The sequence below is a fragment of the Miniopterus natalensis genome, chromosome 1 (genome assembly GCF_054644295.1).
Source record: "Miniopterus natalensis isolate mMinNat1 chromosome 1, mMinNat1.hap1, whole genome shotgun sequence".
NCBI lineage: Eukaryota > Metazoa > Chordata > Mammalia > Chiroptera > Miniopteridae > Miniopterus > Miniopterus natalensis.
Window position 1 is genome coordinate 180237421 of NC_142081.1, and position 19687 is coordinate 180257107.

The following is a 19687-nucleotide window of genomic DNA, read 5'->3' on the forward strand; positions in this document are numbered from 1 at the left end:
CTTATCCCACTATGATGCTACTTTATTTTCTAAAGTAAAAATGCATAAAAGAGTAATGCATATACATATTCTAAAAATTCAAACAAGGCAAAATAGCATAAAATGGTAATAAAAATGTGTCTCTCCCTTGGTTCCTCTGCTCAAAGGTAACAGTTTAGGTATCCTAGGGGGAAAAAAACAAAGCATGTATCAGCATATGTATGTAGACCTTTGTGTTAGTTTCCTGTGGCTGCCATAACAAATCCCCACAAACTGGGTGATTTAAAACAGCAGAAACTTATTCTCTTATAGTTCTGGAGGCCAGAAGTCCAAAACCAAGGTGTTGACAGGGCCATTAGTTTCTGGGGGTTCTAGGCATTTCGTGACTTGTGGCTGTAAACCTCCAATCTCTGCCTCTGTTTTCAGAATGGCTTGCTGCCCTCTCTGTGTCTTTCCTCTGAGTGATTCTTATAAGGACAAACGGTGTAATGCTGAAGCACACAGACACAGGGGATAGGTTGCACCTGGATTCAAACCCCAGCCCCACCACTGACCAGCAGTGCAACCTTGGACAGTTAACTGCTTCCCTCTTCCCCCCTTCCTCTTTAAGTGGGGTAATGATGTTACTTATCTCATAGCACCTTTGTCAGGGTTAAGTGAGTTAATACTTGTAAAGTACTCAGAACAACGCCTGGCGAGAAGATCACCTATGCAAATGTCTTAAAGACTAGACTATAGACAAATGTTGTCACACTCTCCATACCATTCTATACCTTACTTTTCTTAGTAGTATATCCTGAAGTCTTTCCACCTCAGAATGTAAAAAGGTAAAGCTTGCATGGAATTCCAAAGCTCCTTACTATGACTTCTCTCCTGTGTCAGTCACTATTACAGCCACTTTATATTCATTATCTTCCCTACAAATCACAAGTACCCCTGTTCTTTGGAGGAATAAAAGGAGTCTCTGTGAGGTTAAGCAGCTTGCCCAGCCAGGACCACACAGCTAGTACATGGCATTGTGAATGTGGTCAGCCTAGTACTCTGTCTGTTGGCCATGTTCTCTTCCACATTCCTGGTTTTTGTCTTCTTCTTAAAGACATTTCTCGGAATTATAACAGTTGCGACAAGAATCGTCTCCTTGTTCCCTGAAGCCAGCATTATTATGCAATATCCTAAAGAGCATTTGTTAAAGTCACTGTGATGTGACCATATCTGCAGTGATGTGTGTGTGCATGTGTGTGTATTTTCTTAAAGACTTTTGTCCAGTGTTGCTCGAATGTTCTTCAAAGCTGCAGCTGGCCCTTTTCCTTTCTGCCTGTTTCCAAATCTGCTTTCCCCATGTCACAGATAGCCACTCCTTTTGCTGGTCTGGCAGAGACCCACCTACTTGCTGACCCTCTCCAGGCCTGAGAAGACTTCCTATTATGTTTGGTGAGTGAGGATGAATAGTCAAAAGCTGGTCTTTCCCTTCCTCTTAAAAGCAGAAGTGATTCTTACCAGATGTCCAACTTTGTCATAAGTCAAACTATAAGGTCTTAACTTGCTTTTTTGTGACAATGAAGTAATGCAATACAGTGGGATTAATTATAGGATGATTATTTAACTCATATGTTCAGTTCTTTACAGAACCTCAAGTAAGTGGAAAGTGTTAGGAATAGGGAATGCTGGCTACCTGAAGTCTCTGGTTAACCAGACACCCTCATTTTCTATCAACCCTTATTTATATTGGAAAAATAGAGTGAAGGAATAAAACGGGGTCACTATAGTTGAGCTGTGAAATTACTGAAATCAAGTAGGTTGAGGCATGAGGAAATTATTCTATTCTTGTTTTAACTAGCCTGGGAACTTTTCTTTCTTCTCTGGAACGCTCTTGGGTTTTTCTAAACTCTAAGACCCTTTAATAAAATCTTCATCAATTATTTCTAACCAAAGCCCCAGACTCATTTTGAGTTCATTTGACAATATTCAAAAATTATTCTAGTGGTAAACACGATACTCACCTCCTCCCACAACCACATCAAAGTTACAACTAAACTGCAGAACAACCATGATTCAGAACCGCCTGAAGTCTGGCTGAATGAAAGTCCTACAACTAGGGAATTAAAGAGGCCACATCGAGACTGGGAGGAGGGGTAGAGATGTGGAATGGGCTGGTCCCACACCCACATGTGGTAGATAAAAACTGGGAAGGATATCTTAGCTGTGGAGGTGCTCCCTGAGGAGCAAGGGGTCCTACATCAGGCCCCCCAGCCCAGGGTTCCAGTGCCAGGAAGAAAAGTCCCCATAACTTCTGGCTGTAAAAACAAGTGGGGCTTGAGGCTGAGGGAAAGGGAGGGCTACTGGAGTCCCAGGCAGTTCCTCTTAAAGGGCACACATAAACTTACTTGAACTCACTCACTCTGAGCTCCAGCACTGGGACAGCAGATTAAAAGACACCAGAGAGTTACAGGGAGGAACTGAATTGTCTGGCATCAGAGCGGGAGCTGTGGGGACAGCTTTCTCCCAGACGGAAGTGCTGGCAGAGGCCATTGTTTCTTTGATGAGCCATCCCCCATGGGGCCAGCAGGCAAGCTCCATATCTGAAACTCTATCTACCTGGCTAACCCTGTTCACCTTGACCTGGTGATTCCCTGAGACCCTGACCCACCCAACTCTTAAGCCCACTCAAGCTGTTTCCACTGGCTTTTCCATATGAATGGCCTGTTGTGGCTCATGCTTGATTTTTCTGAAATCTCTCAAACAAGCAACATCTGGCCTCAGTGTGCCTCTTGCTAAGTGGCCCCAGGCCCAGCACTAGCAGCAGCTGGCCTTGGTTCACAGCTTGGCCGTGTCTGGACACCTCCAAGCCCAGCAAAAGTAGCAGCCATCTGCAGATCACTTTATAGCTCATGACAGGTGTCCCTGGGAGTAACACAGGCTGTGGCTGACCTTGACCTGCACCTACCAGAAGGCCCCAGAGCCAGGCACCCAGTGGACAGCTTCAGACCACCTTGAAGCATTACCACCCAACCACCTCCATAAGCGACAACTCAAGGGCAAACGCAATGGGGACCAGAGCTCTGCTGAAGTAAGTTCTTCTCTGGGGGGTGGGCTTCTGCACAGCTGATCCTCCATTGTAGTCTGAAGTTGGTGATCAGTGGTCACACCCAGTCCTTGCAGCTGATTGGCCTAGGGGTAAACCACTCCCACTGACCTGTCAACAGCAATCAAGGCTCAACTCTAAGAGGAGAGTGTATGCAGCCCACATGGGGTGAGGGGTGTACCTAGAGTGCCCAGCTTGGGTGATCAGGGAGGCTGTGCCACTGGACCCTATAAAACACCTACTACATTAGGCCACTCTACCACCCCCAGGACATGTAGCATCTCTACTGAATACATAGAAACAAACACAGGGAGGGGGCCAAAATGAGAAGATAAAGAAATATGTCTCAAATGAAAGAACAGAATAAAATTCCAGAAAAAGAACTAAAAAAAATGGAGACAAGCCATCTACTAGATGCAGAGTTCAAAATGCCGGTTATAAGGATGCTCAGTGAGCTTAGTGAGAACCTCAACAGCATAAAAAGGACCAGTCAGAAATGAAGGAGACACTAACTGAAGTGAAGAATTATTTACAGGAAATCAACAGTAGAGTCGAAGAAACTGAGAATCAAATCACTGATTTGGAATATAAGGAAGCAAAAAACACCCAATCAGAATAGCAAAAGGAAAAAAGAGCTCAAAGAAAATGAGGATAGTGGAAGGAGCCTCTGGGCCAACTTGCAGCATACCAACATTTGCATCATGGGAATGCTGGAAGGTGAAGAGATAGAACAAGAAATTGAAAACCTATTTGAAAAAATGATGACAGAAAACTTCCCTAACTTGGTGAAGGAAATAGACATACAAGTCCAGGAGCACAGAGAGCCCCAAATAAAATGAACCCAAAGAGGCCCACACCAAGACATATCATAATTAAAATGCATAATTAAAGACAAAGAGAGAATCTTAAAAGCAGCAAGAGAAAAGCAATTAGTTACCTACAAGAGAGCTACTATAAGACTGTCAGCTGAGTTCTCAACAGAAACCTTGCAGGCCAGAAGAGAGTGACAAGAAATATTCAAAGTGATGAAAAGCAAGGACCTATAGCCAAGATCACTCTACCCAGCAAAGCTATCATTTAGAACTGAAGGTCAGATAAAGAGCTTCACAGATAAGAAAAAGCTAAAGGAGTTCATCACCACCAGACCAGTGTTACATGAAATGTTAAAGGGTTTTCTTCAAGAAAAAGAAGATAAAAGATAAAAAATATAAAAAATAAAATGGCAATAAATACATTTATCAACGACTGAATCTAAAAAACTAAGTGAACAAGCAGGATAAAAACAGATTCATAGATACAAAGAACATTTTGATGTTTGCCAGATGGGAGGGGGTTTGGAGGACGGGTGAAAAAGATGATGGGATTAAATAGTACAAATTGGTAGTTACAGAATAGTCATGGGAATGCAATGTACAGCATAGGGAATATAATCAATAATAATATAGTAACTATGTATGGTGTCGGATGTGAGATTTACTGGGATGATCACTTAGTAAGTTATATAATGTCTAATCAGTGGGGTGTACACCTGAAACTAATATAATAATCTATGTCATCTGTAATTGAAAAACAAAAATGATTTAAATATGAAAAAGTTATTCTAAATGTTCTTTAGAAAATTGATTTTTAATTAGTCCTGCAGGATCTCAGTGTTATTTATTATTCTAGAATCTAGAATTAAAGCCTTTAATAATACTACATGTTGGTCAGAATGTGGGGAAACAGGATGCAATTTCCTCCCGATGTGGCTATATATGTATTAACTACTAAATTTTCCTTGAAAGTTGATTTTAAAAAGATCTTGGACCTAAGCTTATTTTATTTTGAAGTATCTCATCCAGCTAAGATAATGCTCCATAATTGCTTGATAATGGTAGTTGCTATTACTTTGGAAATATTAAGTATGGTGATAATAGAAAACAGGCAAAGTTCAATAACTTTCCACTCTGGTGACAATTTCACATTCAGGCTACAAAATCTTACAGATAAGTATTACCTTAGAAACAGTTTTCTTCACACTGAAATGGTGGTCATAAGTTGCTTTCTCATATGTATTTAAAATTTTGGTTACTGTTTTAGTCTGTAGCCCATAAAAACCTGCTGAGTCACATGCTTTGCAGTGACCCTTGAAAGGGAAATTCCCGTGCAGGAGTAATTCCAGGAAGGTCCAACAGATGGCACAACACTGTTTCTGTGGTGTTTGGCTTTATAAACTAAGGACTTCCACTTCGTCAAGCACTTATTTTTCCGCCTTTAGAAGTTATTTTCTCTTCTTCTGAGAAAGAAATCTTGGTAAGTAAGCAGGCTTTTGTGGATTTTTAAAATTATAGAATAATTACTTCAAACAAGCAAGAAAATGCTAACAATTGTATAGGAAATAGGTAATGTTTCTTTGATGTTTTTTCAAAACGATTTTAAGTGTTTTCTTAAATGTTGCCAATGTCTTTTAAAAAATATACAAGAAAGCTAAAGCTATGACTATCTTGAAAAGGTACAAAGATAACCATAGTTAAGGAAAGAACTAACCGATGATATTTATTTCTTCTGCTTTTGTCTACTACATTTTCTTTTCTCACCTTTCTCTAGTTCCTTGTTTTCAGTAATATTTATAGTAGTTTATGCCACTGATATGGCACCTATCGCATATTACGTATCTTTATGGTAGACACAAGTGTTTTAGGTTCCCTGTCGCATGGTTCTATAATTGCTTATTTGTATCTGTCACTAATTTATAAGCATTTGGAAAGCAGGGATTATGCCAGTGCTATTCATATTTATAACCCCAGCACCTAACACCCAGCAAAGTCCTGGCACATAGTACACTCTGAATAAATAGTTATTAAATGAAAGAAGTGGTGGAACCTGACCTAGGAATTGCCTTTCTCTGAGTCTCTCACCAAAACTTTGACAAAACAAGGTTTCTCTTGCACACTTCTTGACTTAATTATGGAATCACATTTGCCTCAATGTTTTCTGTATCTTCCCTTTCTTGTAGTCTTAATTTTCATAGATCCTGTCCACTATGGTGTTTTTCTCAAATTGAGCTTCTTCCGTCTGTCTTTTTACTCCCTCTTTTCATTCAATGCATTAAAGAAAAAGAAAAAACAACTTTTCTTTTTATCTCTTTTTACCTCCTGGAAAAAAAAGTTGTGAACTCTGTAATCATCCATTCTCATCTCCTTTTTTCCTCTCCTTTATTTTTTCTTAAATATAAAAGTTCCTAGCTGTTTTTGTTAAGTATATACACTGGGAACAGCTTGCGGGCATAAATGCCCCTGAAGGAATACTATGTTTTGGGGGCAGGGTGCTTTAATGGTAGCTGATCAACTTTTCCACATGGAGGCTACATTTTAGTCTCCTGAACACAAACACCACAGGGGGACCTTCAGGTAAATGTTCTCACTCATAAGTGTCAGTTATGTAGCATCATGTGGAAGAAGTTCTCCCTCTATGTATACAAACAACACAAGCATGTTTCTTTAAATATAAACTATTTTTACATTAGCTGTATTTTAAGACAAACCTTTTTTGACTTATAAAAGATGTTCAAAATTAGAAATTTTGGAAATATACAAAAGCGTAAGAAAGAAAATTAACTTTATCTATGATTCAGAGATCCAGATACTATTAGCATCTGATATCCCCTAGGCTTTGCGCATATGTCAGGTTTTAATCACATTTTGAAAAAGTAGAATCCTACCACGTATACAATTTTGTATTCTTTTATTCACGTAACATTACATTGTAGATGTTATTTTTTCCTCAAAAGTGCAATATTTGAGACTGAATGCTATTCCATGTTATGGGTGTGCCATGATTGATTAACCCACTTTCTACACTAGACATCATTTTTTTAACTTTTCATCATGTCATGAGCATCCTCGTAGTAATATTTTATGTATATCTCTGGTAATTCCTTTAGAAGAAAATTCTGAGAACTGGAATTGCTAAAATAAGGGATAAGCACATATATATATAAATCCTCACCCAATGACATGTTTATTGATTTTTTAGAAAGAAGGGGAGGAAGAGAGAGAGAGAGAGAGAAACATCGATCGGTTGCTTCCCCTACACACCCTGACCGTGAATCGAACCCACCACCTAGGTATGTGCCCTGACTGGGACTCAAACCAGCAACCTTTCACTATAAGGGACAATGCTCCAAGCAACTGAGCAACACTGGCCAGGGCAGGGTAAGCATATTTTTAAGGAATTTATATATGTGACCAAATTGTCCTTCAGAAAGTATGTACTAATTTTCTTTTCTGCCAGTAAGTAGTAAATGAGAGTTCTTATTTCTGCCTCCCTCTTCCACTTGTAAGGACTCTTGTGATTACATTGGGCCCACCCAAATAATCCAGGATATTTTTCCTATTTTAAAGTTAGCTGATTAGCAGCCTTAACTCCAGCTGGAATGTTAATTCTCTTTTTCCATGTAACAGCATATTCACAAGTTCTGGAAGTAGGAAGTGAACATCTTTGTGAAGCTAATATTCTGTTTATTATAGTCCAATCTGCTTATGAATTTCAGAGGCTTCTCTTGGTTTCAGTTCCCTAAGAACTTCCCTTCTTTTACATGTACGTATTTTGTCATCATTTTGGGGATTTAGGTAAGAGGAGGTGGCTGGAGCATGTGTACAACATCCTGTTGACTCTCATAATTCTAATTAAAAATGTGACTTTCTTGATCCAGAAAATATTTAGAAAATTTAAAAAGTGGTTTAAAAAGTTTATTTTGTAGCGAGCAATGTGACTTTAACAATATTTGCTTTGGGGTATTTATTCAAAAAATTATTTGACCTAAGAAAATTAATTTTAGTAAATGCTCCATGAACACTGGGGATTTAGATACACAATGTACTCTTTTAGTAGGTACAAAGTTTGTAAGTCTTTATTAAACCTTTACTAATTATTTTATTCAAATCTTCCATATATATTTTTTGCTACTTGATCTACCTATAACTCAAAGAAATACACTAAATACTTTCACTATCAATATCTCTTTGTGTTTTTAACCTTTTTACTTTGTAAATTTTAGTGTAGTACTATTGATTGTATAAGTGTTCTTATCTGTTATATTTTTTACTGTGAGCAATTTGTTTTAAGTAGTATAAAGTAGTAACTTCTCCTCTCCTATTGCCCAATTTTCTCATACTTTGACCTAATGCATTTTTATTACAAACTGTCTTTTCTGATGAATACAGCTACTAGTGTTCTTATCTCTGCCCCCTTTTACAAGTGTCATATGGCTTACACGTCTTAGAATGCAATGTGCCCCCTCAAGTTCTCCTTACCTTTTGCCCAGTTCTTTTTGCTTCCAGCTTTATTGTGATATAATTGACATATAACATTCTATAAGTTTAAGGTCTACAATGTGATAATTTGATAACATATATATTGCAAATTAATTACCACAATAAGGTTAGTTAACACATCCATCACCTCAATTACCATTTTTTGGGTAAGAATATTTAAGATTTACTCTTTTAGACACTTTCAAGTACATAATACAATATTGTTAACTATAGTCACTGGGCTGCACATGAGATCCCCAGAACTTAATTGTCTTATATCTAGAAATTTGTACCCTTTGACCAACATCTCCCATTTCCCTACCACCCAGCCCCTGGCAACTACCTTTCTATTCTCTGTTTCTATGAGTTTGGCTTTTTTAGATTCCACATATAAGTGAGATCATACAGTATTTGTTTTTCTTTGACTTAATTTCCCTTAGCATAATACCATCAAGGTCCATCCATGTTGTCACAAATGGCAGGATTTTCTTCTTTTTATAGCTGAATTATTCAGCTTATTTATTATATATATAATTTTTTTTATTGTCAATGAACACTTAGGTTGTTTCCATGTCTTATTGTGAATGATATAGCAATGAACAAGGGGGTACTTTATCTTGGAGGTAGTGATTTTATTTCCTTTAGAAATATACCCAGAAGTGGAATTGCTGAATCATATGGTAGTTCTCATTTTAATTATTTTTAAGGAAACTTTACTGTTTTCAATAGTGGATGCACCAATTTACATTCCTACCAAGAGTGCTCAAGGGTTCCCTTCTCTCCACATCCTTACCCCCACTTGTTATCTCTGGTCTTTTGGATAACAGCCTTTCTAGCAGGTGTGAGGTGACTTCTCATTGTGATTTTAATTTGCATTTCCCTGATGGCTAGTGATATTGAGCATCTTTTTATGTACTTATTGGTAACGATTTGTATGCTTTCTTTGAAAAGTTGTCCAGTTAGGTCCTCTGCCCGTTTTTTAATCAAATTATTTGTTTTTGTTCTTACTTTTTGCTATTGGGTTATATGAGTTCCTTATATGTTTTGGATATTAATCCCTTATCAGATAACATGGTTTATAAATGTTTTCTCCAAATACATAGGTTGACTTTTCATTTTGCTGATTGTTTCTTTTGCTGTGTAGAGCCTTTTAGTTTGATATAGCTCCACTTTTTAATTTTCAGTTTTGTTGTTTCTGTTTTTGATGTCAGATCCAAAAAATTATTGGCAAGACCGTGTCAGGTTTTCTTTTAGGAGTTTTATTGTTTTAATTCTTATAGTTAAGTTTTTAATCCATTTGGAGTAAATTTTTGTGAGTGGGGTAAGATAGGGACCAAACTTCATTCTTTTGCATGTGCACATACAGTTTTCCTAACACCATTTATTGAAGAGACTGCTCTTTCCCCATTGAGTAATTTTGATTCCATTATCAAATATTAGTTGACAGTTTATGCATGGGTTTATTTCTGGGCTCTCAATTCTCTTCCATTGGTCTATGTGTCTGTTTTTATATGAACATTATTCTGTTTTGATTACTATAGCTTTGTAACATAGTTTACAGGAAGTGTGATGCCTCCAGGTTTGCTCTATCTCAGAACTGCTTGGCTATTTGGGGTCTTTTGTGGTTCCATATGAATTTTTTTCTATTTCTGTGAAAAATATCATTGAAATTTGGATAGCTATTGCATTGAATCTATAGATGGCTTTGGGTAGTATGGACATTTTAACAATATTGTTTCTTCTAATCCATGAACACAAGATATCTTTTCACTTATCTGTCTTCAGCTTCTTTCATCAGTGTCTTATCTTTTAAATAATTTTTTAAAAATATGTTTTTATTGATTTCAGAGAGAGGAAGGGAGAGGGGAGAGAGATAGAAGCATCAATGATGACAGAGAATCATTGATCAGCTGCCTCCTGTACACCCTCTACTGAGGATTGAACCCATAACCTAGGCATGTGCCCTGACCAAGAATCGAACTGTGAGCTCCAGGTTCGTGGGTTGATGCTCAACCATTGAGCCACACTGGCTGGCCTCTTATGTTTTCAGTGTGTAGGTCTTTCACTCCTTTGTTAAATTTATTCTGAGGTATTTTGTGATTTTGATGCAATTATAAATGGGATTGTTTCATTCATTTCTTTTCCAGGTAGTTTGTTGTTAGTGTATAGAAACACGATTGATTTTGTATGTTGGTTTTGTATTTTGCAACTTTACTGAATTTATTAGTTCTAACAGTTTTTGTGTTTTTTTTTTGGCTTTTGGTGGAGTCTTCAGGATTCTTTACATGTAAGGTCATATCATCTGAATACAGATAATTTTACTTCTTCCTTCCCAATTTGGATGCTTTTGTTTCTTTTTATTGCCTAATTACTCTGGCTAGGACTTCCACTATACTCTGTTGAATAGAAGTAGTAAGAATACTTCTTGCCCAGCTTTTACCTGAGAGTGTACATCACTATTTGATAAAGAGCTGGAGGATGGTGGCACGTGGAAGTAAAACTCAGTGTTGTGATCCACTCACATCAGTACTATTGGAGTTAAAGAAATGCTACTTAATTACCTGGTTGTTACTCATCCTTGGTGTTTGAATCAGAGACAAACACAGAGGAACAAGATGTGTTCATACTGTTTGTCAGGGACTTTATTTTCTTGAGACAAAGCTTAAGTGTCCTGGGTGCTCCTTAATATAGCTCAGTTACTTTTTCATGAATGTAGATGCTTTTGGATCCTGCCATTAATTTTCCATCTTTCTTAGTTTTAGGTGGTAAGGTAGGTTTTCAAGTGTTCATGTCTTTTCATGGGTGTTTTGGTGGACAATGGGAGAGGCTGTATGGGAGGAACGGTGACCATATGCCATTAAAAAAAAATTGAAGTATAATTAACTTTTAAAAAACTATGCCATTTTGTGGACAGAGGGCCTGAATGGACACTTCTCTAAAGAGGCCATACAGATAGATGGCCAATAGACATATGAAAAGATGCTCAACTTCACTAATCATCAGAGAAATGCAAATTAAAATCACAATGAGATGTCACCTCACACCTGTGAAAATGGCTACCATCAATAAATCAACAAATAACAAGTGCTGGCCAGGATGTGGAGGAAAGGGAACCCCTGCGCACTGTTGGTGGGAATGCAGATTGGTGCATCCACTGTGGAAAACAGTATGGAGTTTCCTCAAAAAATCAAAAATGGAACTGCCTTGTGACCCAGTGATTCCATCTCTGAGTATATGTCCTTGGAAACCCAAAACATTAATTCAAAAGAATATATGCACCCCTGTGTTTATTGCAGTGTTATTTATAATAGCCAAAATATGGAAGCAACCCAAGTGACCATCAATAGACAAGTAGATAAAAAAAGCTGTTAGATATATATATATGTGTGTGTGTGTGTATATATATATATGTATATACACACACACACACATATATATATCTAACACACACATATATATGTGTGTGTATATATATATGTGTGTATATATATATATATATATATATATATATATATATATATGCAATCTTAATCTGCAACAGCATGGATGGACCTGGAAGTTTTTATGCTAAGTGAAATAAGTTAGAGAAAGACAAATGCCATATGATCTTACTTATATGTGGAATCTAAAGAACAAAATAAATGAACAACCAAAATTGAAACAGACTCATAGAAACAGAGAACAGACTGATGGATGCCAGAGGAGAGGGAGTTTGGGGACTGGGTGAAAAAGATAAAGGGATTGAGAAAAAAAGATTTTGGTCAAAAATAGAAAAGAAAAGAAATGAAGTGGCCTGGTCCACTTATAATTCTAGTTCCACCACATTACAAACTCCCTGAGGTCAAGGATATAGTCTGTCACCAATGCCCAGAACAGTGCCTAGCACGTAGTAGGCACTCAATACATATTTGTTTTTTGTTTGTACATATTTAAATAATTTTATAATAAAAATAATTTAAAAGAAAAAAACTGTGTCATTTTTTACTGGAACGTGCCCAACCTGGAGAGTATTTACTCTTCCAAAGAATGATTAATTGAAGCCCTACTCATCTCTTAACTATTTTACTATTTCTAGTATACCCTCAGGTGATGAATGGTGGGTCCTTTTGTTAATAAAACTGAACAACTAGTCAAAATCTGCTCTTGATTATCCCTGCTACACAAGGCCCTGCTTAAGAAATGTCGCTGCCTGCTCCTGCTCCCTGGGGGCGCCCAGATGTTTTTTCCAGTGTGTGCAGATCAGATCCTGAATGGGGTCCAGTGAGCCTCAAAGTTCCAACTCTTTGTCCCCATCACAAATGTGGGGTCTGTGGGCTTGTGCACCTGCCTCCACCCCTCAGCCAAGTCACCTTCTCATTCACTGATTGTCACAAACATCAGTGTCTATACTGTGTCGTAGTACAGTGAGATTTCCTGGGCTGTAGGGAAACTGCTCTCTCTTCCATATAGCAGCTTTGGCCTGACATGCCTTCTGACTTCTTCAATGTACTTATTAATATTTATCTGTCTTTCCCTCTTTTATCAGTGTGTCACTCTAGGAACTTGATGTTTACAGATGATGTCAAGTGCTGAATCCTGTTTCTCTGAATGTTTTGCTTCTGGCCTAATGTGAGTTGGAAAAACACATATCCATTTTCATGGGAATTATGTCAAAAACAAGATCCTGTGACTAAAAAATTATGTGTGATTTCAATGCCCCTCACTAGCCTGTAAGAGCACTTCTAACTTCTACCTGTAGGTGGTCCCAGGCAGGTGTGATTTTGGGCACTCTGGTGTGGCACAGGATCCTGCCTTGTGGCCAACACAGCTGCCATTGCCGCTCACAGGATACCCCTGTATGAGTTAGGCAGCATTATGATTTTCATGGTGAGTAAAATAATTGAGACTTTGTATTTAGTAGTGGAGGTTTGAGAGCAATCACTCACTCTTTATACATCTTAATGTAATTATATTTCTAGAATTTGGATGCATATCAAGATGCTCTGAAGAACAGCAATAACCCTTTGGGCAATAGCTGCTTCAACATCATGACCAAGGACAAAGAGTCCATTGTCAGAAGCTTTCATTCTGTTTACATCATAATCTTAATAGTTGGGACCATAATCCAGTTCTCTGATGAAAATGACTTTGCAGTAAATAAGTCAAATAAAGGCCTTATTCACGTTCCAAAAGACCTGCCACCCAAAACCGAAGTCTTAGATATATCTCAAAACTACATATCTGAGCTTCACCTCTCGGACATCAGCTTTCTTACAGGGCTGAAAGTTTTGAGGCTTTCCCATAATAGACTCCAGTGCCTTGATATTAGTATTTTCAAATTCAACCAGGACTTGGAATATTTGGATTTATCGCACAATCAGTTGCAGAAGATATCGTGCCATCCTATCACCAGTCTCAAGCATTTAGACCTCTCATTCAATGACTTTGATGCCCTGCCCATCTGTAAGGAATTTGGCAACTTGACTCAACTGAATTTCTTGGGATTAAGTGCTAAACATTTACAACAATTAGATCTGCTACCAGTCGCTCACCTGCATCTAAGTGGCATCCTTCTGGATTTGGAAAGTTATTATGTGAAAGAACATGAGACAGAAAGTCTTCAAATTCTGAATACAAAAACACTTCACCTCGTTTTTCACCCAAATAATTTCTTCTCTGTCCAAGCAAACATATCAGTTAATAGTTTAGGGTGCTTACAACTGAGTAATATTAAATTGAATGATGAGAACTGTCACCTTTTAATTAAATTTTTATCGGAACTAACTAGAGGTCCAAACTTACTGAATTTGACCCTCAACCATGTGGAAACAACTTGGAGATGTTTGGTTAGAGTTTTTCAATTTCTTTGGTCCAAGCCTGTAGAGTATCTCAATATTTACAATTTAACAGTAGTTAAAAGCATTGATAAAGAAGACTTTACTTACAGTGAAACATCATTGAAAGCATTGAAAATTGAACATGTTACAAACAGAGTTTTTCTTTTTTCACAGACTGCAGTATACACCGTGTTTTCTGAGATGAACATTATGATGTTAACCATATCAGATACACCTTTTATACACATGCTTTGCCCTCAAGCAACAAGCACATTTAAGTTTTTGAACTTTACCCAGAATGTTTTGACAGATAGTATTTTTCAAAAATGCTCCACTTTAGTTAGATTGGAGACACTGATCTTACAAAAGAATAAATTAAAAGACCTTTTCAAAGTTGGTCTCATGACTAAGGATATGCCATCTTTGGAAATACTGGATGTGAGCTGGAATTCTTTGGAATATGATAGACATGACAGAAATTGCACTTGGGCTGAGAGTATACTAGTGTTAAATTTGTCTTCAAATATACTCACTGACTCTGTTTTCACATGTTTACCTCCCAGGGTCAAGGTTCTTGATCTTCACAGTAATAGAATAGCGAGTATCCCTGAAAATGTCATCAGTCTGGAAGCTTTACAAGAACTCAATGTTGCTTTCAATTCTTTAGCTCACCTTCCTGAATGTGGTACCTTTAGCAGCCTCTCTGTACTGACCATTGACTATAACTCAATTTCCAACCCATCAGCTCATTTCTTCCAGAGCTGCCAGAAGATTAGGTCCATAAATGCAGGGAACAATCCATTCCAATGTACATGTGATCTAAGAGAATTTATCCAGAGTATAGGCCAAGTATCAAGTGAAGTGGTAGAGGGTTGGCCTGACTCTTATAAGTGTGACTATCCAGGAAGCTATAAGGGAACCCTACTAAAGGACTTCCATGTGTCTCCATTATCCTGCAACACAGCTCTGCTGATTGTCACCATTGTGGTCACTGGACTGGTATTGGCTATTACTGTGACTGTCCTCTGTATCTGTTTTGATCTGCCCTGGTATCTCAGGATGATGTGTCAGTGGACCCAGACCCGACACAGGTCTAGGAATATACATTTAGAAAAACTCCAAGGAACTCTCCAGTTTCATGCCTTTATTTCATACAGTGAACACGATTCTGCCTGGGTAAAGAATGAACTGGTACCTTGCCTAGAAAAAGAAGGTATACGGATTTGTCTCCATGAAAGAAACTTTGTTCCTGGCAAGAGTATTGTGGAAAATATCATAAACTGTATTGAGAAGAGTTACAAGTCCATCTTTGTTTTGTCCCCCAACTTTGTTCAGAGTGAGTGGTGCCATTATGAACTCTACTTTGCCCACCATAATCTCTTTCATGAAGGATCTAATAACTTAATTCTGATCTTGCTGGAACCCATTCCACAGAACAGCATTCCTAGCAAGTATCACAAGCTGAAGGCTCTCATGGCACAGAGGACTTACTTGGAATGGCCCAAGGAGAAGAGCAAACATGGACTTTTTTGGGCTAACATTAAAGCTTCTTTTAATGTGAAATTAATACTAACTACTGAAAACAATGATGTGAAAACTTAAATTTTAAGTCAGCCAGGAAATCCAACTTAAGGAACCATCATAAGCATGGGTTCTAATGAACACCATGATATTAAGTTATTGTCTAGATGGTGCTGGCATCATCTCTATGTGTTCAAGAAAGACTTAACGACAGTCATGTTTCAATTGAGTTGGGGAACCAGACTGGGGGCTGTGATGGTGCCCACACTTGCCCATTATGATTATAGATAGCTCATTCTCCTCTGGTTTAATCATTCTGTTGCAAATTGAAACAGTCTCATTTGAGTAAATGCTCAGTCATTCAAGGATCTTCCCTCTCCCTTTGCCTTTCCCAAATGGATTCTGTGTGAGCAGGAGTTTATGGGACTTCATGGCAGCAAGGAAAGAGTCAGCCTCACAACTGCATGCAGTCAGTGGTCCTTGGAGTGTCCTATGCATTCTCATTGGCCTCTGGGTGAGCTGTTCAACTTTAGGGCTTGGGAAAAAGACCAATTGTGGAAAATAAAGACATCTTTTTTCTTCACATCTGAATAATCACTTGTTAAATTGCTGACCTAGCTACACAAATATGCAGTAGTTTGTGTATATAAAGGAAACTATAGCCTTAGTCATGGGCTGCTGAGGCCAAAGACTTGGATTTACCTGCTTGCCAAAAAAACCTCAGAGCCAAATTTATTTATTTATTTGTTTATCATATAGGACATTACGGTGCTTTAGAATTTTGGAGAATGCCTCAAAGCTGACAAAAGGTGCATTTTAAATGGAAATATTAGACACAGACTAGACTTACTAAAAAATAGCAGAAAGAGACAAGTAATTATCAACCCATGTTACCATTTACAGAGGACTAACTTTAAGAGAGTCATCAAGTAGAGGTTCTAGACCTGTGGGCAGATAGCTTTGGATTTCTTCCAAAGGCAATGAGAGGGACCCTGAACATAGTGGAAGAGTAGTCTGGCAGCCCACTCTCAGCCTGAAGGCTTACAGGGTAACAGGAATGCACAGCCCAGTACAGCAGAGAGTGTATGGTGTGGGAGCTCTTGGAAGAGCTTGATGAATGTCTCCTGGAGTTTTGGTGGTGGATCGGGCAGTGAACATAGAGAGTGGATAATGCTTTACAAATATAAGTGTGTGATAAATTTGAATGAATGAACAAGTGCTTCCTACCTGGAGAATTCAGAAGAAGAGATATTGGTTTGGGCAGCCCAGCACGACAGAATGAGAAGAGAAAGGAAGAATTGACTATCATCTGCCCCTTCATTTCTTGGCATGGCAAATTTCCTGTGGGCCACGCCGGCCATGGAAAGGGTAGCTGGGATGAAGTTGTTATGATGGGGCCTCAGCTATTCGGGCAGCCTGTTGTACAAAGGGGCTATAGTGGTAGAGGGCATGGGGCTAGGGCAAAGAGGTGTATGGGGAGAGGGTTACTGCTAGACGTCAGCAGGAGAATGTGCCACATGCATCAAGGAACTGTGCAATGTGGGATCTGCCATAGGCTTCTTTCATGGCATCCCGTGAAAGAGCCAGCGTTTGGACTCTGCCATAATGAGAGGCAGAGGCATGATGACCTGTCTGCCTTATCCAATAGTTCGGGGAGATTTGCTCCTCTCTGACTTCTATACTCTTCCCTTGTGGGACATTCAGAATATAGAGAAGACAGAGAAATGGAGGCAGAGTAAAGGAACTGACCACACTCCTTCCTCACTGCTCAGAATAAAGGCCTGAGCTAGGGCCAAGCAGAATTTTGAATTAGGTGTGAGACTGGTGTTAAATTGGACTGGCCTGGACATTTTAATGCCTGAAATAGAGGTGCAAATGTTAAATGAGACTTGTCACTAAAATCTATGGAACCTGCCCCAAATTCAGAATATATCCTGACAGAGGGAGATTCAACAAAACCTGGCTAGAGGGCAGTGGTTAAAGAGAAAAGGAAGCCCTTTCCTTACGGACTTAACTCATCCAATAAACTAGCTTCACAATTAATAATTGTAAAGAAATAAACCTTAATGAAATTTTATTAGAGTCATCTTCTGTGCATTAGCCCCTCCTTGTTATTTGGGAAAGCACTGACTCCTTCACAGGTCCCCTCCTAAGTGGTAAATTTTCCTTCGCCTCTGTTAGACTGTTTCCTAAACTAAAAACCAAAACAAGCACAAAAACAAAAAACTAAAAAAAAAAACCCAAAACAAAACAAAAACCAGCAACAAACTATGTCACACATTCTAAATGATCAAATATTTTTAAATGGTTTCAGTGTGTTTCCCAGAAAATATTGTTGACATGGAAAAGAAAAGAATTTTGATAATTTGAACTGGAATTAAATAAAACCTACATTTCTGTCACATATGAAAACATCCACACATTTCAGACATATGAAAGCTCTATCATAAGAGGTCATTTAATGTTAATTACCTCCTTAAAGTCCCTATCTCCAAATGTAGTCATATTCTAAGGTACTGGGGGCTAGGGCTTCAACATATGAATTTTGGATAGAGCACGATTCAGTCCATAACAGATGACTGTGCAGATTAATTGAAAAATGTTGTGACAGAGATTTTTAGTTGTCACCAATATTTAATCTCCCTTTATTTAATACTAGAATGTGTGAGCTTTATTAGGGCAACCGAGCTAGAGATTACATTTCCAAACCTCCCTTGCAGCTTGATATTGACATGAGACTAAATTCTGGGCAATGAGATGTAGCTGGAAGTTAAGTGCCACTCTGGGTCACATCTCTAAGAAGATGGGTCACGTCTTCCCACTAGAAAAGAGGTACTAGAGGAATTGTCTAGTACCTGGAGATGAAAGCCACATGTTGACGACACACTCTCATTCTGCCATTTTGTTCGGCTCAAGTCAGCCTCTCAGCATGTCCTGGACTGCTCCTTTCTCATGTGAGAGAAAAGTAGACTTCCACCTTGTTTAAGCCACTATACTTTTGGATCCTATCAATAGAGCATCTTCATCTGCACCCTCATGAATACAGACATTTACAGCACACGGGCAGTGGTCAGCCTTTGAATATTTCCTGACTATGAACATGAGAGGAGAGTGGGCATGTTTCACTCCTCAACTGGAGCAGGGCATCCACCATCCTGACCAAGTCACAAGTGTCTCTCACCTGTATGACAGAAATACCCTTCCAACCAGCCTCCTTGCTTTTACTCCTGCCTCACAGTCTCCAAATAGCAATCGGAGTAAGGTGTAAATTATATTAAGCCACCCCCTGCTTACAATCTGCTAATGACCTCCCCTTGCAGTTCGAACAAAGGTCAAGCCCCCCCTCATGACCTGCTGCCACGGTCTGCCTTTCTTCCTTCCCCTCTGCATCTCTTTCCTTTCTCCCCCTGGCCCACCTCACTCCAGCCACAATTGCCTTCAGCTGTTCCCTGAATGTGCCACATTGATTCCCACCTCTGCCTTCTCTGCCCCTGGTACTTGCCACTGAGATTAGTTTTCCCCGGGAGCATGCTTAGCTTGTTCCTGACCTTTGTGTCTCAGCTCAAATGTCACCTCTTCAGAGAGGCCTCCCTGTGATTCCCAGTCTAAGGGAGCATTCCTTGCAGTCACTTTCTGTCACATCACTCCCCTTGGTTTTCTTTACAGCAGACATCACTCTTTGAAATTATCTTGTTTACTTGCTTTCTGTTTTCCCTCCACTAAAATATAAGCTCCAGGAGAAAAGGAACATTCCATGTCTTATCCACTGCTTATCCCCAGTTCTGACAAGAGTATGTGCCCATTGCAGACACTCAGTCAAAACTTGTCAAATGAATAAATAGCTCCGAGTGGCCACAAGCATGAAGTGTCTTTGAAGTCCTCATTTTTAATCTTAAAAACCCATACAAATAGAGCACCCCCTCCATTTATGTTTGTGGGAAGCCTTCCCATGCCCCCAACCCACTGCCATGATTCGAAAAGTTTGCCTTCATACG

The 19687-nt window shown here is 38.8% G+C and overlaps 1 protein-coding gene across 1 annotated transcript; it reads left to right on the forward strand.

The window, feature by feature from the left end:
• Nucleotides 1-5338: 5338 nt before the first annotated feature.
• Nucleotides 5339-16875, forward strand: TLR6 (toll like receptor 6). The gene is made up of 2 exons (XM_016206429.2): nucleotides 5339-5353; nucleotides 13314-16875. The coding sequence occupies exon 2, from the start codon at nucleotides 13383-13385 to the stop codon at nucleotides 15771-15773; it is 2391 nt and encodes a 796-aa protein (XP_016061915.2). The 5' UTR covers nucleotides 5339-5353; nucleotides 13314-13382; the 3' UTR covers nucleotides 15774-16875.
• Nucleotides 16876-19687: the final 2812 nt, after the last annotated feature.